At 39.9% G+C, this 24,124-nt stretch overlaps 1 protein-coding gene across 1 annotated transcript; it reads right to left on the reverse strand.

The window, feature by feature from the left end:
* Positions 1 to 2,039: 2,039 nt before the first annotated feature.
* On the reverse strand, positions 2,040 to 23,501 carry LOC139714919 (nucleoporin Nup43-like). The gene is made up of 8 exons (XM_071626566.1): positions 23,385 to 23,501; positions 18,571 to 18,753; positions 17,507 to 17,584; positions 16,227 to 16,389; positions 15,270 to 15,405; positions 12,717 to 12,868; positions 10,815 to 10,946; positions 2,040 to 4,048 (listed from the first exon to the last, which is right to left on the reverse strand). Exons 1-8 carry the CDS (start codon positions 23,499 to 23,501, stop codon positions 3,807 to 3,809), a joined length of 1,203 nt encoding a protein of 400 aa, XP_071482667.1. The 3' UTR covers positions 2,040 to 3,806.
* Between the last annotated feature and the right edge of the window lie 623 nt (positions 23,502 to 24,124).

Genomic DNA, 24,124 nt, shown 5'->3' on the forward strand with positions numbered 1-24,124 from the left:
CACTAAGAAACTTACCTGGCTGACGCGGTTTGCCGGAATAATGAGTCGGTTTGGAGTATTTTGAGAAAAATAATAATAGTAGGAAAACCGACTTTTATTCCAGAAGGCTCCAGACTAACTCGGTCTCGGAAAAAATTCAACCCTACTTCAGACAATTCACACGCAGTTCGTGATCGCCACATTCTACTGGCCACTGCATAATACCAAATGAGGCCTAACTGAATGGACAGGAAAGTGGGTGCTAACGTAATCCTGTACATGTACAAACAAAACAAAAAATGACAGCGCGCGGTCCTCAGTTGCTGACACGCGCGGTCTTTGGAGTTTTTGTTGTTGTTTATCAAGCGCCTTTGATTGTTTTAGAGGTGCTTGATCGGCGCGCACTAATTTTGCATGCGCGCAAAAGAGGTTTTTGATGCGCGCGTTGTAACAACTCGGACCATTACTGCGAGTAGCCAGAACACGAAGCGCTAGTTTATACAGGCCGCTCCCATAGGACAACACTGTACAATCAGAGGGACAACCATTACAACTCATCCCGCCGTCAAAGCGAAGCCGAGTTATCCCCGAGTCCGAGTTTAGCCTGACCCCGTTCGGGTAAGTACTGAGACTGAACCTTTTTGGTTAATATTTCGCATTTTCGTCGTTACCCGTCGAATATCTTGTCATGACATCGTTATCCTGCACATTTCCTAAGCATACGTTCACATTTGGGAGCGAAATTTGACAACTTTTGCAGGCGTACCAAAACTTTGTTTGGGCTTTAAGGCAACTTGGTGTGCAAATTCACTTTAAAATCATGGTTTTCTCTAAATGTATGACCTAACTAGATATATCGCTACGGCGACTGATATGCCTTCGCCATAATGCATGGTTCTCCTAATAGGTCTTTAGTACAATGTCTTGACAATGTGTGATGACAGTTTCACACAATTGGCAAAATATTAAAATGACAGGTTTGACACAAATGTGCTGAATGTTCACTTTCCTAGAACTAGGTTCAATTGGATGAATGATTAAAATGTCAGAGTGCAGGTATTTGGGGAACTGATGATTTTTACTTGACTTTTGACCCTTTTATAAGTTTATGCATTGAGTAATTTTCAAGGTATTAAGAAAAAGTATAATTTCAGTATCAAATGGGAAAATAGCATTATCTAAACCTGGCCTTTGACCTTTGACCTCACAGTTCCAAAGAGAATCACTGTTAGGTTGAACATGCATAAATATGTAAGTTTCATGATGATACCTTGAGTTACTTTTGAGATATGGAGGAAAAAGTGCAGTTTGGCACTTTCACTTGACCTTTGAACCATGACCCCCAACTTCCCTAGATAATCACTGCCCATTGGAACAAGCATATATACTAAGTTCCATGAAGATACCTTGAACCATATGCGAGATATGGAGAAAAACATGAATTTTCAACCTTTTTTTTACAAAATAACCTGTGACCTTTGACATTTGACCCTAAAATCCAAACAAAGTATTATCCCCCAGGATATACCCTCAAACCAAGTTTGATGTAAAACCACCACACGGTTCTTGAGATATCGACAAAAACAAAACGCGATGGACGTACGGACGGACGGACGTACGGACGGCCACTTCGTTGGCGGAGGTATAAAAAATCAATCTTTTGCGCATTATACAAACATACATATACACACATACACATACATAATTATATTGTGGACAGCAGCCATGGAAATCAAATTATAGTGACATGCTCAGCCGACAAAACATGCTTTGTTTTAGTTCATGTTTATTTACATCCATGACAGATGAATTACAAAATAGTACAGTTTAATATACAAAACACTTTGTGTATGTTAACAGGCATACAACTGGAGAAGATCTGTCAACTTATACATAGAAGCCAGCACAATAAGAAAGCCAAGTTACAGACCAATTCAGGACCATTTTCATTGCATCAAAACTACACTATCTGTTGACCTATTCAGTGCTGACTTGCAGAATGTTTAGTTGTGTGATGATGGTATGGAGGCATAATAACGCCAATTGATCTGTTTGCAGCTTCCTATTAATGCAACAGCTGACAGATTTCACTTTGGGATATCAACTACAACAAAAATTTGTTGATCAGGTTTGATTCTTTGCTCAAGAGTTTCTCCATCAGCTGCTGTGTGATGGTACAGTGAGTGCACAACAAAGGGTGGCAACCCCGGGGCTGCAAACATTCTAAAATCCACAGCAGGGAGATAGGCATACTTGTGTTTGGCATGAATCTCTTAATGGACAGAAATGAATGTCAATCCCAGGTAAGGGAGATTTTCACACTCTTTTGTCAGGACATAATGAAGAATTCGAAGTTTTCGGGAATCCTCCTGCAAAAAAACAGGGGCCACGCTCGAGTGCTCAAAAGGGAAGGGAACCATACCGCACTGTACCATGCCATGCCAGATTAAGAGCGTTCAAGGACTCTTTGGAGATAGCATACTTCCTGTGTTAATTTTGGAAATCAAATCAGAGGGGTCACGCATTTTGTACGTGTAGCAACGGCCTAATTCATCTCACATACTAACATTACATACTGGTGTCCCTATTAACCCGTTCCTTACGGGAACCTGGTTTACCAGGTTCCCAAAATGAAGACAAGGGTGCCTGCTTCAGTGGCCTAAATTCATGTTTCTTTGTATTAAAATGCTCAGAAAAGTGGGTTTGATAAAAAGATCAGAGTTTATTCTATCAGGATTTGTTCTACTGTTGTTTAAAAGAAGGGGGGTTTTACAGTATTATGTACCTTTTCCTGATTTATTTTTTTGCTTGTTCTGCTGTAAACTCGTACGAACATGTACATAATGATCAAGGCTGAGATCAGTTAGAAATGCAGATTCGCTGGCCCCAGTCACCTCATTCAGGTACCTGGTTTTGTGTAGAACAAAAGACTCTGAGAGCTCATCAGCGCACGCTCTATTCATACCTCGCACCCGATCGATATTTCCATTGTTCACGAGCATATGTAGTTGACCGTAGAAAGGGGGACACAATGAACCGCTTGACTGCCTTCACACAGCTGGATTACCAACCTGTGTGACTCTCTGTCGACGGGCGAAAAGAATCTCGTTTGGGGGCATTAAAGGCACTCAGAGAATTGCGGGAGGAACAGGTTAAAAGAGAATCAACTCTTTGTATAGTGACGTAGTGTGAACTACACACAATCTTCTCACGCCAGTTTCTGGTACTGCATTCATTTGGACTACTTTGCGTTCAAGCACTCTCTGGCACGTTATGGTATGGAATGTTTTTGAATCACATTTGGATGTGGTCCACTTTTGGCATGGTACAGTACAGCATGGTACACTTCAGAAGAAGCCAAGACTTTGATATGTTAACTACTTCCAGTCTGAATTTCATAATAAGTCTAAAAATGTTCTGCCATCCCAAACATCTCCATTTTCTACAAGCAAGTTACATGAAGTGTTTCAACTGTCATCCAATGTGTATTTTTTTATGACTGTGGTTGTAAGGACATCAAAATTTGGTAAAACTGAAAGATTCCATAACTTTCTCAGTTCATGTCCCATCCTGCAAGTCAGAATTTATCCTTTCCCTTTGAGGCCTGCTGAACATGGAGCAAACATGGAACACAAACCGTAAACCTTCATGCCGGTGAAGTCAGATAGTGCTATGACCTTTAGAAGTCTCTGCCACAGTGACAATCAAACATCTATTGACTGTTTGGCACACAGAAAAGTTGCGACATCAAACTCTCGGTAACTGATGGTCATGGTCAATGCAAGGTTAGAGAATCTACCACAGATCTGTACCCGTGACCAAATCCTTCACAAATAGATGTTCATGTTTGGTATGTAGTACAGCGCCTCTCCGTCCGTGCCGCAGACCAGCTGGGGGCCTTCGACGTCCAGAGAATTGACCGGATTGACATTGGAAGGCAGGACGTGGTTGATCTCAAGCTGACCGCTGGCCGAGTCACTGTTCAACCAAGGGCTCGATGTCTCTCCATCCACAGAGGGCGCACTTTTGGTTGGTACACGCCGCAGAAGATTGCTTGAAGCACCAGGTCCTAAAATAATGACAAAGTTATTAAATCATGATTATCATCAGCACTGTTATGATCATCCTCATCATCATCTTGATCATCATAATGATACCATATTCAATGAGCATTGGGTAAAGAAATAATTATGCTATGTTCAATATGCAGATATTCAAATTGCACCCATGTTTAGAGAATTCTCTATTTTCCAAAACAGAGCAGAAGATATGCAATTAAAAATCAAAAAGCCATTCATTGGCAATCAGCAGTACTTACCACAGTTACGGCACATTTGAAAATGTGTGACAAAGCAATGAGTTTTTACTTTCACAACATTCAATTTGTGTTCCCCTATTGGCATCATTCATCTTTGAATAATACGAAGTACCTTCTTTTCTTTTGGCAGTTAGTAAGTGCCGAGCAAATGCATGTACAAAAGAAATTGCTTCAATTCTTGTCTTACTAATAGCCGACTATTCACGATGCCCTATCATGGTAGACATATTCAAGGCATGCCCTGGTTGCCCATTTTCTAGACGACAGTGATGCATAAGACAATTAGTTATCGGCCAACGAGGGCAGTATGTCATTAGCAGAGCACGTTTTAGGCTAATTTGTATTCATAGTAGGCTGCTGGGCATGACCTGGCATAAAGGAGTAGATATAGATAACAAAGACTGTCCAGCAAGTTATTCCATCCACGAATTGCCTTTTCATGCTTTAATGTGACTCTATTGATGACATAAATAGTTAATAATGCCCAGGTATTTAAACTGAATTGGACAGATGCATTATACCTCAACTTGCATGTTCCTTGCATTGCAAAATAAAATAAAAGGATCTCCAAACAAAATCTAGTTCAGGTCAGATTTTGATTGAAGAGAGTTTGCACTGGGATGTACTATTCATCAAAATTGGATGGATCCTAACCAAAAGATGGAAGTCACAGAAAATTGAACCCCAGATTTCCAATTGCTACTTTTGAGAAAAAGGGGCTTTTATTGTGACATCATAAAATTGAATATACTAATTATCAAATCATCATATTCATTATCATTCCGGAAATTTTTAAGCGTCATGATACTGAGGACTGTTTTCTAAAATTCTTGTCAGATTTCCAAGAACATTCTCACATGATTCATGAGCAAACAATACAGACAAGTGCTGACAAATGAAAAATTAGTACATGATCTCACTTGACCTAAGCCCTGAAAACTTCAGGTTTTAGGTGAAAACTAGATATATCGCTACGGCGACTGATATGCCTCCGCCATAATGCATGGTTCTCCTAATAGGTCTATAGTACAATGTCTTGACAATGTGCGATGACAGTTTCACACAATTGGCAAAATATTAAAATGACAGGTTTGACACAAATGTGCTGAATGTTCACTTTCCTAGAACTAGGTTCAATTGGATGAATGATTAAAATGTCAGAGTGCAGGTATTTGGGGAACTGATGATTTTTACTTGACTTTTGACCCTTTTATAAGTTTATGCATTGAGTAATTTTCAAGGTATTGAGAAAAAGTATAATTTCAGTATCAAATGGGAAAATAGCATTATCTAAACCTGGCCTTTGACCTTTGACCTCACAGTTCCAAAGAGAATCACTGTTAGGTTAAACATGCATAAATATGTAAGTTTCATGATGATGCCTTGAGTTACTTTTGAGATATGGAGGAAAAAGTGCAATTCAACACTTTCACTTGACCTTTGACCTTTTGACCTTTGACCTTTTGGCAAGAAACTTCCCACAGAATATATATCGGGTATTAAATACATGCATACATCAAGTTAAAAAAAAAAACCTTCAGGCATTGCATAAATATAAGGAAAGTAGTGATATTTTGAGGAGTTGACCTTGACCTTTGACCCCCTGACCTTCGAACCATGACCCCCAACTTCCCTAGATAATCACTGCCCATTAGAACAAGCATATATACTAAGTTCCATGAAGATACCTTGAACCATTTGCGAGATATGGAGAAAAACATGAATTTTCAACCTTTTTTCACAAAATAACCTGTGACCTTTGACCTTTGACCCTAAAATCCAAACAAAGTACTATCCCCCAGGATATACCCTCATACCAAGTTTGATGCAAAACCACCACACTGTTCTTGAGATATCGACAAAAACAAAACGGGACGGACGTATGTACCTGTACGGACGGACAGACGACCCGAAAACATAATGCCTCCGGCCACTTCGTTGGCGGAGGCATAAAAAGATTTATTTATTTATTTATTTATTCAGTTTTCTTTACCCAGGGTAGCCCCATCAGTGGTTTAAACACTGTTATCCTAGGGGGCCCTGCAACAGAATGACAAAATATAACAGTTCAACAAACACAAAATAACAAATCAAGGACATTCCTTTTTACATCATAACATCAACACAATATCAATACTCTATATAAATGAAGAAATGCAAAGTTAATCCTTGACAATAATAATACACAAACTCATATTATTTGAGAAAAAAAAATAATACCTTAACATTAAACAGGAATATCAAAAATACCTGAATTCTACCCCAAGTGAGATATGTATGCTTTTACGAACGCTTGAAGAGAGGTGGCGTTTCGGACTTCAGCGGGGAGCTGATTCCAAATACATGATGCATAGTGTGAAAACGATTTTTTTCTGGCTTGAGTTTTAACTTGTGGAATTATGAGACCATTATAACTTGTGTTTCGCGTACGATATGAATCAAGTATGTTACCAAGAGGCATGATGAGTTCTTGCACATATTCGGGCATGTTGCCATGAAGTGTCTTAAAGACCGCTTTACAAGTGTTCAAACGCCACCTCTCTTCAAGCGTCATCCAACGTAACCTTCCAAGCACCTGATTGGTTGGCACTGTGTGATCCACTCTCCTTACCACTCTGGCCATTTTCTTGTGTTGTTTGGTAAGCACATCTTTAAGGGTTTGTGAGCAGTTTGACCATGCACAAGAACAATAATCAAAATACGGTATGATTAATGAGTTTGCCAGGATTTTAGCGCTACTTTCGGTTAGGTACTTCCGCAGGCGTCTCAGCAATGCTAGTTGTGTGGCAATTTTTTACAACATTCTTCAACTTGCTTTTGCCATAAATAATGGTGCATTTAACACACCTCCTTTTTTCAGCCACGGGGGGATGGGGAGGGGGGAACAGCCCGCGACAATTGCAGATACTGCCGATATGTCGGTTGAATTGAGTGAAATGTTTGGGCGAGAAAACATGTTGATTTGTGCCATAAAAAAAGACAGTAATATACAGTACAATGGATGATGAAAAGGAAATTATTTCACCAACACTCGGAGTAGGTATGATTGAGTACGAAAAATTTAACGAAAAGGAAATTAAAGAAGGGTTTGTTCTCCCTCAATTGATCGTTTGTGATACACTGTATTTTCTTTGTTTAGCAATGGCAGGTTCAACTGGCTGTTTTTGAGTTTGTTTGTACCTGGCAGTCATGCATATAAAGCAATATGCAATCAATATATGACACTATATTTAGGCTCTAGTCAGGGTACGAAAGAACATCTATGCCACAAGGCACAATGTTTCTTCTGTTAGCTCCACCTACACAGAATGGCCTGCCATGGATATTCCAAGCAGCATTGCTGACATCAATTATGTGATGCGCCATCAAAAATTTGAACGATTAAAATGTCTCTCATGTGTTTTTATTGGTTTTTAGTTTAAATGGGATGGCTAGTAACTGATCAGCGGGAATCAGTAAGAATGCTGTGGGATGATTGTTCCAATCCTTGTGGGATTCATTTAAGAGTACGTTATATATTTATTGTTGTGTGAAAATTATTTGCTTCAGAATGGTCTCATACTCAAGTAATGTGCAGATGATCGCCCCATCACTGTACAGGCATGCTAACCTGGAAACATTAAACTGCACATTACTTGAATATGAGACCATTCTGAAGAAAACAATTTGAACACAACAAAAGATATATAATGTACTCTTAAATGAATCCCACAAGAATTGGAACAATCATCCCCCAGCATTCCCACTGATTCCCACAGATCAGTTACTAGCCATCCCCTTTAAGCATTCCATTAGGTGCCCATCACACATCTCAAGGGATACGGAGACCGGGCGTTTTCCTCTATTGCTCCTCGCCTATGGAACTCCCTCCCATCTTTCCTCCGTGAAATTGACAAACTGGATCACTTCAAAGCCTCACTCACTCAAGACTCACAATTTTCACCAGACATTTAATTGCTAACTGTCTTGGAGGAGTCTGCGACCTTTGAATGTTTCTGTGACAGATATATGGCGCCATACAAATGTTGTGGATCATCATCATCATCATCATCATCTCAACCCTCCACACGCAATCTAATAATATCCTCAGTACACTATATGCAGACACACAGTAAGTATGTACTGTGACTTTAGTGTAAGGTGTATAAATCGTACCCTGAATTTTGTCCTGTTTCAGGCAGCAAAAAAGTGTGGTTAACACACCTTTATTTTAATATGGTATTCCCTCAGAAAGATAGAAAACTAGAATTCACCATTGTTGATCCAAAACATTTATAGGCCTACTGTAAAGTTCACCTTTATAAATTTTCATTGGTTTTGTTATGCACGGTCAAAATTGCTACAATTTCTGTATTTTGATGCACTTGATTCAGTGTTTTTCTTTGAACCCTTCATATTCAAGGGCATTTTGCTTAATGGAATTGTATAGTTTTGGTTGAGACTTAACTTCACAATTTTTTTTTTTTTTTAAGATGAGAAACCTCTCATGAAATATGAAAGAGCATGTAATCCCAAGGGGAAATAAATGTTTATTTGATAAAAATCTGTTTTGAAATGGCTGAGATACCCAAAACAGAGCAATACTAATAAAAGTTGGGACCCATCTTCCATTACAATCGCTTTGTTTTACTTTGTTTTTAAATATCTCAACTATTCCGATACTTATTTTCATCCAATAAACTTTGAATTCCTCTTAGATTGGTATGCTCTATACTATTTCACAAGTGTTTTCTTGATATCTTGCAAAAAGTTAAAAGCCCAATCCTCATCTCCACCAATACTATCCATCTCTTTAACTTGCAGTTTTTTTTTTAAATCAGCATTCAGTTTATCCCTCTAAACTTGCCCTAGTCGTAACTTTGGCATGCCCACTCTGATGTAGCAATGTGCCTGAGTCTGACAGGAAGGCCATGGTGATACAATAAATTACCTCTGCCTTGCCAAGTTTGCATTCGTCGCTGGGGTGACATGACCTCGTACCTACAAAATGTCAAATGTTCAGAAGAGCCAAAAATCATGGCGGCCAAAGCGCTACATTGAATGGGATAGCCCTACCTTTGACATGCTGTGGTGGCTTCTTTTTTGGAGTATAGACAGTTGGGGTTTGGCCAGGACATCACTCAACCCATTATTTGACCATTAATCCAAAATAGTCATTTTCACCAATATTTCAGATACAAGGTCTTGTCACCCCAGCGACCTGCTCAAACACACAATCCTGCCCAAACATTTCTCACAATTCTATTCCTGTACCATGTAGCTTGCATTTTATGTGGTGATTGAATGCCAAGCTGTGCCTTATTGGATTTGCGAGTATTTTTAGGCTTCTGTTGCCGTCTTGTGCGTAGAAGTCACACCTCTACAATAATGAAGCTACTGGTCTTGACCAGTTTTTTTGACCATTAATCCAAAATAGTCATTTTCATCAATATTTCAGATACAAGGTCTTGTCACCCCAGCGACCTGCTCAAACACACAATCCTGCCCAAACTTTTCTCACAATTCTATTCCTGTACCATGTAGCTTGCATTTTATGTGGTGATTGAATGCCAAGCTGTGCCTTATTGGATTTGCCAGTATTCTTAGGCGTCTGTTGCCGTCTTGTGCGTAGAAGTCACACCTCTGCAATAATGAAGCTACTGGTCTTGAACAGTTTTTTTTACCATTAATCCAAAATAGTCATTTTCATCAATATTTCAGATACAAGGTCTTGTCACCCCAGCGACCTGCTCAAACACACAATCCTGCCCAAACTTTTCTCACAATTCTATTCCTGTACCATATAGCTTGCATTTTATGTGGCGATTGAATGCCAAGCTGTGCCTTATTGGATTTGCGAGTATTTTTAGGCTTCTGTTGCCGTCTTGTGCGTAGAAGTCACACCTCTACAATAATGAAGCTACTGGTCTTTTGACAGTATAAAAAAAATCCTAGACTTGTCATACAATTTACATCATAGCACAGCTTGGCATTTTCTCTACAACTTAACCTTTCGAGGGTAAAATAGATCTATAAAAGTTACTGGTACATAGATTTGAAAACAGAATGTCTTCCCAAAGCATGACTAAGTTGCTGTCTCAGAATAATGTGGCACACACAGGGTATACACCATGGCACATAAAGAGTTAAGTAATCTCTACCCAAGGATGTTTAGTCTCCAGATCCTTCACTTAGGTTATCTTCACTCCTAAAGTTTCATCAAAATTATTCTCCATGTACACTGTACGTCACCATTTTGCTCAGAGAGTCACTTGGAGATGTGAATCAAAAATATAAATCACAGCAAAAGCCTTCATTAATTTCATGGAATAGCGCCATCTGTTGTCCACAGTTTCAATTTTGTTACTTGCTGACAATGCCAGCCTGATAGTCCCGGTAGATTGCCTCTGACAATCTCAGAATGTTGCATCGAGTGGGTTAATTCATTATACTGTAGCTCTACAGTTTGAAAATATCTCAAACTATCGACTCTATGGAGGTAGCAAGATTCCATCAGCATTGAAGTTACATATCTTACCTGTGGGAGTGTTAACGCTGCGAAATGCCGCACCACTCTGACCCTTCGTGGCGTCCCAGTGAAGGACTGTTCCATCGTCGGAACAGGTGAAGAGGTTGTTTGGGTTGGTAGGATGGAATTTAACTTCCCATACTGAACGAAGGGAACAAAAAAAGTGTTACAAGATTTTTTTTCCGTTCAATTCAACTCAATTCAATTATACTTTATTTTCATCCAACAAAAAGTGAAACATAACACAAAGTACACAATTGACACAATTTGTAAGAAGTCCAAGTCATAAAGCATAATACAAAATATGTACTTACAGTGCATGAACACACATATATGTATACAGTACTTCCTGTGTACCAAAAAGATAACAGTTAAGTGTTATTGAGCAGTTTGGCACTGTGGGGCAGTTTGGTTTGATGAGGCCGAGGGCAATTATTAAATTGATTCCCTCAATTTAAGCAAATCAGAATCAAGGACTCATCATATAGGACCTTGATTATTTGGCCATCGATTATCCGGACTCTCTGATATCTGGATGTCGACTAGCTAACATTTTTTGTTTATGATTTTTTGTATTTTCAGTGCCAAATCTCAATAAAAACAAACACACGTTCAACCATTTTCATGCAAATACACAACAGGATATATTCCAATCATCGCAGCAGACTGTAACTTTTAAGTCAGTTGGTGAGATGGTGTCAAAGACTGGTGCCGTTCTTGTCACTGGCACTGAGTGCACAGCAGTGGTTACAGTACAATATCTAATGCAACGGCAGTATTCGACAAGTCACAATATTGATCTCATTGTTGGTCAATATCAATCAACGAAACAATACATGAAGGGACATTTTACTTGTATTTTGTTTTATTTCTGCATCAATTTCTGCAGTATGAAACATGACAATGCCATGCGGATAAATCATAACATTAGTGAATTGGTAATAACATACATACCCCTAGCATATGTTAGAAAGTGCTGTATTTGAGCGTATGTGACCCGCTACAACAAAATGGTCCTAAAGTCGCGCACGGTCGAAGCCGTGAAAATCGAGTTTGAAGTTAGAGCATCAAAATCGGTCAAAACTTACGATTTTCTGAATTTGACATATTATTAGAGTCTGACATGTCTTCTATCATCTGTCGAAATTTTGAAGCAAAATGATGAAAGGAAAGACCAAAAAATAGCGTTTTTCTGGGCCATGTTTTTTGGCATTTCAACGAAGCAGAAACTGGTTCGAACATTTGGATTGAGCGCAACACATAGGCTCCGCCCCTAACAACGACCAGAGTGATCTCATTGGTCAGTTTGCTGCTTGCCGCTAACCGAAGCGTGAAGCTCGCACACTGCCCAGTCGACTGGTGCGTGCGGGCGGGTTGCGCTATGCCTAGCCGCTTCTCCTGACATCCTGGTCACTGATTGGTCGGTGAGGAGACCGCCGACGCTGTGTTTGAATGAGCATTTCGGGGGTTGCTAGGGCTTAACTTCTATTGTCCGGAGGTGAATACTGACTTGCGTGTCTCTTGATTGTGATTGCGTCGCAAGGAGAACTTTTAGGGCGCTTTTCTCGAAACAGTGATTTCCCAGACGTCTTGACATGCTCTCTTTTAAACATCGATATCTCCGCAGCCGATTATTATTTATAAGACGTGTTATATATCAATTTAAAGCAGAAAGATTAGGGAATTATGTCATGCAATTTTCAAATAATCGACCTCGCCCGACTTTAGGATCATTTTGTTGTAGCGGGTCACATATATCTCTCTTATCTGGCCAAATCTATTATCCGGACACCCGCCGGTCCCGACATGGCCGGATAATCGAGATCCTACTGTATAAAAATAGCTCTGTGGAGAAGTACCATATCCCACAGGAACTACGTTAAACATTACAAAAATTATCTCTACTCTTACCATGACTCTGGTGCACATCAAAGAGTGTGACTGGTAGCTGTTCCTTTCTCATGTCCCAGATATTGAGGATGCCATTTTGTCCCCCCGTCGCCACTAGGTGAGGTTGGGTTGGGTGCCGGTCTACACAGTGAAGGGGTACCTTCTCGCCAGATCTGCAAAAGAAGTGCCGTTGTTTTCCAACATTGATCATGGTGATGTGGGCACATTTTCATGAGAAATCTACAGTTCTCTGAATCTGTTTGAACATTTACCTCAACAGTCATTCAAGGTCACTCTGAACAGAAAAAACATAATGACATAAAAATGCCTAAAGCCTCCATCATCTTCGGCAAGATGACTGTGTGTCACAATGACATCTTGTTGATTCTCATCATCCGACGATGACTGGTGGGGGGGGGGGGGGATGGGTGGGATGGGGACAAATTTTAGATGCAGCAATATCCTGTTCCAATACAATCAACATGGCCTGCGGAACCAAGGGGGCCGTGGGGGCCCGGGCCCCCACACTTTTTCTGCACTATACAAAGGAATACATAATGTGTCATCACTTTGGGCCCCTCACACTTTTTTTTAAACCCAGAAGTACGTAAGTGGCACTAAATAGAAATAGATACTTTTGTAGCGATCTTGAAGTGTGAGCGCAGTAAGGTTATGTTTTTCCACCGAAGACATTCATTTTCTTTTCTTTTTTTCTTTTTTTGCTTGCCAGCTGAAAACAAACCTGGAAATGGAAGAGGAGAGGTCATTCACTATCCCATTGTTCGGTGAGTATTCTGTGAAATTACACATGAAATTTTACAGTGTCCACTGGTCTACAATAAAAGAATTTACTGGACATGATTTAAAACTTTGCTGAGTGTTATACTGGATCTCAAGAGGCTGGCATATGAGTGACAGAATTTCTGATCCTTTTTTTTTTTTTTGTTCTTGCTCTTGTTGCAAGATACACTGTGCATGTCACTAGTTCCTAAAGAACTCTCCTATATTTGCAATTAATTGTGCATTATTTGTATCAATTATATCCAAACTTAAATGTCCAGCAAGCTTGGAACAAGTTATTTGGTAGCAGAAACATCTTCTTGTTGTTGGTTGGTTAGTTCGCTTTTTCAAAAAAAATTCTGCATATGTGACCGGCGACAATGGTTTCAGGCAAAAGTCGGGAATTTTGAAAATCCATTTTTTCACTGAATCACATAGCCCATTTCCTAAGCTTTGCACTGATATAAAACACTTGTATTCTTCGGCACCATAAGTGGGCATAGAACGAGAAATAAAATGCACTTTTTAAGTTGTTAGCCTGACAAAATTGCGAGAAAACAGGCTTTGAAGATTCACCTCTTTCTCAAAGACAATGTCCGAGCGGCGATGCGAGGGGAGAATCACCCATCCGTACGATGGTGCCAATCACATCACCTTCTGATTGGCTCACTGAGAGAGTCAAATTTCCCGGGCACCCTCCTCGGAGCTCAGCGTATGGAGCCAAAGAACAATGCATTTCGCTCGGGTTTGTTTACCAGTACGTCTTTCAAGATGGCGAATATGATAATTGCACGTATGGTGTATATAGTACATTGTGTATGGTGTACGCATTACGCAATGGCATCCACATGCCATGACCGTGTGCATGTAACAGGAGCGGTGGCAAATCCACACATTTACAAATCGCGTTTTCATTGTGGTTGATTTGTCTTTTTCATTGGCGACCCTTTTGAAGGGAGAAAATTGCTAGTGCTGGCAAGGGTCACGCTTCCTGTTTGTTTTGTTTTTTCAAGACTGCAACAAACACGACTCGTAAGTTTGGTGCGATCTTGACGTGTAGTACTTGAATATAATTGGTCACATGTGACCGCTCCTTTCCTCTCATCTACCTTCCATTGAGTCAGTCTGCTGTCATAATTTTTACTACATGTACAAGTAGACAAATGTGAGAATATTTAGTTTTCTTTTCACACGATTATGTCATGCTACATGATTTTTGTTTCACTTCCGTTGTCGAACATTGCGGTAGAATAGTTTGGATAGAAAGCCAAACGAAGAGCACGCCTACAGAGCGTATTATAAACCACTATAGCAAGAACAATGGAGCATGTAATCGTGTACACGTGGACAAAGCATTCCCCAAATGCTGCAACTGGTGTCTCCGAAAGCCGAATTATGTAAATGTATGCGACGCACCAGCCAATCGCATGCGAGACCATGCGCCGTAGCAACGCTGGGGATATTGGCGCGGCGTTCGAAAGAAGCTCGAAACTGACGAGTGCGATCCAACATAGGGTGCTTAAAATTCCATTTTCGATAGGAAAAACTTAGTCTTATGCTATGAAATTTAGTGTAGATGTAGAAAACATATCAAAGATTCGATTTCTGCAAAAAACCTAAATCGACAAAAATAATGGTCAAAATCTTTGTACCCCGCCTAGGAGGGAATTTGCTCTTGCGACTTTTGCCTGAAACCATTGTCGCGGGTCACATATGATTTCATTGATTTTAAAGAGTAAACTGGGCCATTGCAAACCAAACTTCTCTCTGAGACAGACATGAAACCACGCTTACATGATGAAAAACCTCGTCGGTTGAGAGCCAGGCTGCCGCAGGTCCCATATCTTGAGCTGACCGGCAGAGTTGACCGTGATGACCTCATGCTGTTTAAGGTGTGCCAAAGCATTGATACTGCAGCTGTCAGCCTCATCTATGTATGGATTCACATGAAGAGGGGACGATAAGAAGTGACTGGCACAACAGCGATGCTAATATACAGTGTGTTGTATTTGATGTATATGTCTCTGTTTTGTCAACTGTAATGTTTGTTTGTGCAGGGCCCCCAGTAAGAACAGTACCTGCCTACTGATGGGGCTACCCTGTTGAAAAAAAGACTGAATAAATAAATAAATAATAGAATTCACACAGCTATGTTTACGTGTATGCTACCATCAGGAAATTTATGAATGAGCAGGATCACTTCCCAATCTTTTGCCAGCAACATTGATGGTTTACATCATAATACATCACTCAATGTACATTTGTATAGTACAGCAGTATGTTGCTGACCCCTAATGTACTCAGTGACAACCACAACGTCAGTCTATACCTACTATGCAGTTGATGCTTTATCATTCATAGTGGACCCGATTATTAAAAGCATTGAAAGTATGCTTATCGTTAAAAAGCACAGACAGACCGAAGTCGTGCATGGTGTACACCTGATGAATTATTCACACGTCATTAATTATTTCTGGGATTTCTTGTGACAGAAATCTGAGCTATGCTATACATATCTCATTGGCATGTGTTTCTAAAGCAACAACAGATAAGCATGACCCTACCTTAGCCTAGCAGTCCCTCCCAACTGAGAGAAAATGCAATCAACAGAATCTGGGAAAATTAATTTTTTAACTATCCCCTACCCCAATATTTTACAATTTCTTAGAATACACTCAACAAAGAAGCAAATATATGAATACGAAATATTTTGATCCATTCCAGCTGCCATCTGGTATAGCACAAACCTACCAAGAGTTCTGATTGGTTGACGGTGGTCCAATCGCAAGACAATTATTCTGCCGTCTTCCCCACATGTTGCCACATCTGTGCCGTTGACAGACACACACGTACAAGAGCAACCCTCTGTCCGGTGATGATGGATGCCTTCCCATCTTTGGAATTCAACCAGCTCCTTCAAAAAACACAAACAAACAAAGCACATAATGAATACACTGTAAAAGCTATTATCTTTGTGAGGGCATAATTTTTGTGAATTACAGTTGGGCCACAAATTCAACAACATACAAAAATATCACAACCTGATGCACTGGTGGAGTGAACAGAAAGGCGTGGTGCACTCATGATCAGAAAGTCTTGGTCTTGGTGTCCAAACATAAAAACAACATCTTGCAAGAATGTCTGTGACCTCCTCATCAGCAAAAAGTATATGTATGACAGCTTTACAATACCCCCCCCCCAAAAAAAAAAAAAAAAAAAAAGAGGGGGGGGGGGTGGAGTGATGGCAAAGAAACTCTTGTAAGGGCGGTTTTTATTTTCTTATTTTTTCAAACAAATCCCTTTCACATGAAAAGATGTTACATCGTAACCCGTATAAGATGAGCCCGAAAATACTCAGGCTGGTGTGCAAGGGAAATGTGTGTTGTAGCAAAATCAGTCCGTCCCCAACAGGAGAAAATTAGCAAATCCACACTGGATCATTTACGCTGTAGAGGTATCAACTTGATAAACAAACATTCTTAAGAAGGAACGTCAACATTTTTGGTCAAAACTGAGAAACAACACAGCCTGAGAGCATTGAGAGGCCCAGGCACATTGGAATCACACTGCATATGTAGAGACGATGACTCCATCAACTTAATTGCAAAGCATTAACACCATGTCAGATACTGTAAAAGTAGATATTTTCGTGCGACTAATTTTTCGAGCTCGGCCAGGTCAGAGAGTTCCACGTGTTTTTAATTTCATGGAATCAAGACATCACGCACAGGAACATACATGTACGGCAAGCAAAAATATTTGTGGGCTTTTATTTTTGTGCTAGTTTCTGGTTGCGCGAAAATGCGCGAAAGTTTCAACACCGCGAAAATTTCCACCTTTACAGTATGTGATGAAACTGGAGCAGATATAAACAAACCTCAAAAAAGGGTCATTTTAATGGCAAATGATATGTCATAATAAGTTTGGATAAACAACAGGCTAACGTTTGATAACTTTGCTTGCATACACTTGTATCTTACGAACTCTATCAAAAGTATTCATATGACATGGCATAGGTCTTAAAGACTTACTTGTTTAGATTTGCTGCATCTGTAAGCTTGGACTGTTCCAGTAGAAGATGATGCCACAAACACATCCTGGCTAGCAAACTGAAAAAGGAAATTAATTAATGTTATCAATCAAATAATGAATACAAAACAGTTATAGCATAGGAATGTTAAAACATGTGACCGCTCAGCTCAAAATGCATGAAAAGTTGCAGATCAGGATTTTCAGTATAGAATAAGTCACTGAGTTGACTTGCCAATCAGAGTTTAAAAGTTTGTCTTAACTGAAAGAATACCCAGGGAGAGTAATCTTTGCACTATATTGTCAAACTTTGGGAGCTCAAAGGAAATTAACACTCAACTATGAATGTGAACTGAGAGAGTGCAGCAATGTTGGTAGATCGCATCAGTGAAAGTTTGAGAAAAATTGGACAATCAATCCAAAAGTTACGTTTACAATTTCAGTGCTGTCATCAAAGGATAAGAGGACTACTACAGTTGACGAACAACAGAAAATATATGGAGAATTCCACAAAATGTAGATTTTTTTTAAAAACTACACATTCTGTCAACTTGTTACTGACATCTGTTAAGGTTAATACTATTTTCCCTTCATTCTGAAAAAGGTAAGCCAAGTGCTCTTTCATTATGCTCACAAAAGTGAAAATATGTTTCATTTTCTTTACATTTCTTTTTATTGAAATGATATACCTTACTGAATTTTGAAACAACATTCAATGCTGTCAATATTTTACTTACAGTTTAATCTTTAAAATTTTTGAAACAATAACAAATAAAAATGTCCCCTCCATTTCCAACTGCTTACTGAGTACCCATTAATTAATATGTTAATTAATTCTTTATGACTTTGTCTAAAGTTAATACTCAAATACTTCTCAATTCACAATGTGATTTGAATTACATACTTTATGTTCATGCAGTCATGATGTGTTTATGATTGTGTGAAAATGTTAGCAGAAATGAAATGGAATGGAATGGAATGGAATGAAATGAAATGAAATAAAATGTAATGAAATGAAATGAAATTAGATTTTAAAAAAGGGGGAAAAAAAGCTGTATACATGTACCTGAATGTCTGTGACATCACCAACATGTTTCAGCTGGCACAGACACATGGGCTCAGTGTCAGCTTCCCCAACCCCATCCAGAGTGCCAGTGTTTCTGCCTGCAGTCTGCTGGACGTACTCTTGTTGCCACGCAGGTCCTCTGTTCTGGCTCTCAGGCACTTTCCAAAGAGATAACTTGTTAACCTGCAAAGAACATAATTATGTGCATCATCATTACACTTTCACATACATGATTGCAAATCGTAAATCTAAATTAGGAATATTGCTATGGCGACTCACTGGTATTCCTCTGCTATATCACACTATTCTCCACATACATAAGTCAACAGGCTGCTGCTGTGTATGTTCAATTCAATTCATTTAAATCAAATTGTATAAATTTCCAATATCACATTTTCGTTTTTTGAAACAATTTCAAGGAAAACCAATGAACAATGTATTACAACAATATTTAAACATACACGTACATAATGAAACTATGGATTCAAATAGGAAAGAGTATTACTGGAAAAGAGAAGTCCATGTAATAGCACTGTCTGTCGCAAGATACATGTAAGTGAGTCTAGTGTGGCTCATGCTCAAGTGGCAGATGGCAGTCACCTGCTCACTTCATGTTAGCCTAATCTCACAGATCCAAAGGGCCTCAACAGTGGCGGATCTTGGGGTGGGGGTGGGGGGCACCAGGTGAGCCCCCCCCCCCCCCCAAAAAAAAAAAAGCAATACTGGGTAATCCCGGGGCGCTGCAAGAGATAAACAAAATAACATCTTGTTAAAAGGAGATACCTCATTAAAATGACCTACGATGTACACGTAATACCCCATTTTAATGAGAAAATATCTCCTTTTATTAATTTTAAAATATTTTTCATGTGTCCCTGCCTTTAATAATAGCCAGGAAAAGGACATGTGAATATACAGTTGTATTTTCATCTCATTAAAATGACATATCTCATTAAAATGACAATTGACATAATACCTCATTAAAACGAGATATCTAATTTTAATGAGATAATTATCTCACTGAAATTACATAATACGTATCTCATTAAACTGAGATAGAGATCTATCAATCTTGTCTTAATGAGATGAAAATATTTTTCACATATCCCTTTTTGGGCTCTGTATCTTTTGCAAATTGACTGAAGTCAAATAATGTCGAGAAATGCAGTTCTTACTCCTCAACCGGACTTCTTTCAATTTGCCAAAAGTTAAAACCATTATTGATCGGCATTGATATTGCATTTGAATCAGAATAGGGATAGACAGTCTAATACGTACATTTAGGCAGGGCTGCACATGAACCTATTTCTTCTAAGAATCTAGTCTCTACTGGTCCGACCTGTCTTGTCGGACAAGTATAGAGTAACTGCGTCAGTAAGCGGCCGTGCAGCCGTTCGCGGCAGGTACAACATACACGGTAATATACCGCTAAACACAGCACTGCACTGTTACATGCACACTACACATATACTAACACACTAGCAATCAACAAAAACCAACCGATAAAATGGGCACAATCTCTGACGAAAGTGAAATTTTCTCACCGAAATGACAACATATCGCATCCAAAATGAAATTTTCGGTACTTCTTAACATAACAGTTAAGAAACAATGGTCCAAGAAACTGGATTTTTTGTCATTTTCTCGATGTTCATGGATTTTGAAAACACATCCTCACGTAAAATAGAACTTTCGCGAGCCGATGTGGGCCGCCATTTTTTTCGGAAAGTGGATGTTACCGTCGAAAAAAAACGGGAAAAACACGAGAAAGACATCAACAACACCGCCAGAATTGCGATCTTGTTTGCGGCCAATGCATGTGCGCACGCTATTTTCACGTGCTTTCGCAATGGGAATTGGCGCTTACGCAATGTTCGCGAGACATGTGAAGGCGTTTCAGCTAAAGATCGCGGAGCACGCGCGTATTGCATAGGGATTGTACATCGTGCCGCAAGCAGAAATACTACGTCGCATATCGCCCTTATCGGCGAAAATTGTGCCGGGTTTTGCCCTGGTAAATCATGAAAACTGCGTTGGTCAATGGTTAATTTCTTTTACGAAAACAATTGCGTTAATGAATAATCTTGTCTATGATATATGAAATGGTTGAAAATAATTTGCCTGATTTGTTTACAAGTTGGAAAAACCCTTAACAATGCTTAAACTGCCGCAAACGGGATATTTTACTCTATAGGTACATGTAAAGCAAGTGGCCCTTGATTCGCCAGGGTTCCATGAATCACCCACTCTTACAAATAAAAATTCACTGAAATTCATGAATAAAAAATGGCGCATATCAAGTGCAAAATTCAAACTATGCAACTATCTCCACACATGTTCCGAAGAGCACAACAGTGGGCCACGTCGCCTGACCCCCGAAATCATTAATCGAACCCTCCCGAGTCAACTCGCACAAGCAGTTCAACAGGTAAGTAAACAGGTAAGTAAAGTTGCATAGTATAACACATATAGACTCGTTTCATTCCAAGTTTTGAAGTTACTAGTCCGTTTATTTGCATTGAATCGATACTGCAAGTACACTTACAGCCATGATTGCATCCGTTTCTGAGATAACTTGAGCGTTTACGCCATATTTATATTTTGCATGCCACCCGTGCCGGCATTTGCTGTATCTCCAGTGTTCGATCGCAACGTGTTGTGAATGCGTTGAATCTCTCGCATAGCGTGCGAGTACATGGATAGTACCGCGCATTCGTAGTGCGGTATAGTACAGTACGTGCATAGCACGCGCGCCTATACATTCACATAGGTTGGGCGAGCGCACCGTACGTCGCGCATGTTGATCCACGGACATAGGGGGCCGAACAATGCGTACAGGGGGCCGAACGATGGTCGCAGCGCAAGCGTTCGGATCATGCACGCTATTTTGCTTCCGCTGCTTAAGATGGCGAACATTGGGCCACTTGCTTTACCCAGTTTTTTCTATATTTTACTGATAAATTCCTGAAAAAGTTACTGGTCCAACAGTGGACTGGTCAGGGACCATCATAACAATGCCATTGTGCAGTGCTGATTAGGCTAGGCCTAGAAGTTGGTTTAGAGCCTCTGAACAATTTTGTGCCCGTTTGGAGCTCGGTCAGGTCAGTGGAGGTAAAACTTTACACTTCAACATACTGCCATCTCAACAAGTTTAGAACCTCTAAAGTTACTAGGCCTACTACTACTAGTTTGACACGACACGACACAAGTCCATGTCCATGCATTCCATCCATTCTACGACTATCAGTAGACTCTAAATTGAATCATATAATTCACGGGTAGTGCATTTCATTATCAGTAATTTAGTAAAGTTGTACAAAACTTAAATTTCACTGTTACAGGGCTGCCAACACTGGAAACTAGTTGAGAGTGAGACTCCCATAGGCATAGGCCAATGCTATAATTTAGGAGTCAAAATGAGTGAGATCAATAGAAATGCATGCAAATGAATTAAAGTTTTAGAGTGAGAAAGGACCAAAATGCGCGAGTCTCACACGCTCAATGCGTGAGAGTTGGCAGCCCTGCTGTTAGTGTTTACTACAGAGTGACTGTTACCTGGTTACCTATGTCTAGGTTAACTTAAGGCCTAACCAGTTACAGCACCTGACCTGGCCACGAGTCCAGCCAGCAGCATGACCCGGCCGGCCCAGTTAGAGGGGCAGGGGCCCAGCTAACTGCGATCAGCAGCCCCATACAATGCCATACGCATAGCCATAGCCTATGCGTATCGTATGGGGCTGCTGGTTGCAGTGGATAGTACTAGGGCCCAGCTAACTGCGACCAGCAGCCCCAACGTACAACGTACAGTGTTGGGGCTGCGCCGTTTTGGCATCGATATTTTAATGTTGTACCAAACGGGTGCCGTTCCGGCGCTGTATTTCCTTAATTTTTCAACAAAAACTACTGGGAATAATTACATGGGTCGACTAAACCTAAATGATTCACATCGGCGACTGTTTGATGCATTTCATTGCTTATGATGCAGAAAATGCTGTCTTATAAGGCAAATATCTTCAGCTCACCGATGCTCACTAAAACTCACAATCACTTGCACATGCGCACACAATGCATTCAGTGCAGTGCATTGACAGCTGTATTACTCGCTACATGATGCATATTCACCGTGCGATGATGCATTATTCATATCCTTCTGCGTCCGTAACGTTGACGTCATTGTTTACGCATGCGTAGATGCGTACTGATGGATATACACGTTCAAAATAGCAGCAAAGCTCTCCACTAGGGCAGACCGCCTACTCCTAAAAAATGTGGAAAATTATGCAGTTTCCAGATAAATTGGTGAGAAGGACCAAGGCAATGGGGTAGTGTATATTTCATTTTATATTGTCACTGTGTTTATGATGAACATTTAGCCATGGTTTATTTGTGAAGTTGCCGTATATGTGGCAATAGGGAGTTGTTCGTGATTCTCACTTGAACGAAACTGCGGGGTAGCCGCCAGGACCCCGCCGCAGAGCGGCGGGTCTCCGGGGCTAGGGCCCAGCCAACTTAAACGCCAACTAAATCTGGATTTCAATTCAACGGCTTAAAGCCTGCGTCAAGTATCATTCTACAGATTTCATCTACGTCTAGGGCTAACGTTAGATACTCTAAAGTAAAGGTCTAGCCATGTATGAAAATGAAGGCCCCAAAGCAATGTAAATATCGAAATGCGCACCATCTTGAAGGCGGTTGAGCGCACTCTACCTACACAAAGTGTTGGCCATTTGTACACATTGTTATTCATATCAAAATACTGCGAACAACATGTTACTACAACCATGACTCAAACAAAACACATGCGATCAATTCACCTCATCATCCCAGCTTCCCGTCACAAATGTATCGGAAAATTGTATGCCTTTACATGGGGATGGCTGCCACCTTATTTTGCCGATTTTGTGAGAAACGAATTTGACAATAACATCCATACTGTCACACAGCGTGGCACAGGGACTGCATGCAGCGCGCGTTCCTTCAACTTCTCACAGTCGATAATGCTTCCACAGTATAGATGGCGCAATTCACACATTCAGAATCATTTTGCCTCAGTCCTTAGAATCGAAAGTTCAGGCCCCTTTTGACTCCATGTTTGTTTGTTTTTTATTGGTTACTACACATTACTCATTAAACTCTACTACAAAACTTTTGTACCAGTATTTTATAATTTCATTCATTTCATTTCATTTCATTTATTTCCAAATTCTCATTAAAAGCAAAGAACAAGGTGAGAATAATAACATTACATTAGATAATACATATTATACAAGTACAAGAAAAGAAAATACGACACAATGAAAGAGAGAGGAAAAAAGGTTTAAAAGGGGGAAATTTTAAGAGAGAAAAATGAGGGAACCAGCAGAGGCAATTGGCCTTTCTACGCCAGCTGGGCTCCCACTTAAAATGTTATGTACATTATAAGATACGCTTAAAAAGAGTTTTAAAAAAGATAGAACAGGCAAACTATGAGTGGGAAATAAAAAAAAATGCAGACATTTACAGACATTTGGTTGAATTTCTTCAAAGACTTTAATTGTACCCTTTTATTTTAAGT

The sequence above is a fragment of the Diadema antillarum genome, unplaced genomic scaffold (assembly GCF_040938485.1).
Source record: "Diadema antillarum isolate AM-2024a unplaced genomic scaffold, OU_Dant_1.0 seq00002529_RagTag, whole genome shotgun sequence".
NCBI lineage: Eukaryota > Metazoa > Echinodermata > Echinoidea > Diadematoida > Diadematidae > Diadema > Diadema antillarum.

Excerpts from the sequence above, each read along its gene's own strand:
- LOC139714919 (XM_071626566.1), bottom strand. The coding sequence starts at position 23,501 with ATGGATGTTATTGTCAAATTCGTTTCTCACAAAATCGGCAAAATAAGG. Across the intron at positions 16,390-17,506 it reads GATGCAGCAAATCTAAACAA|GAGCTGGTTGAATTCCAAAG; the intron begins GTAAGTCTTTAA and ends TGTTTTTTGAAG. Across the intron at positions 10,947-12,716 it reads TGATGTGCACCAGAGTCATG|TATGGGAAGTTAAATTCCAT; the intron begins GTAAGAGTAGAG and ends CCCTTCGTTCAG.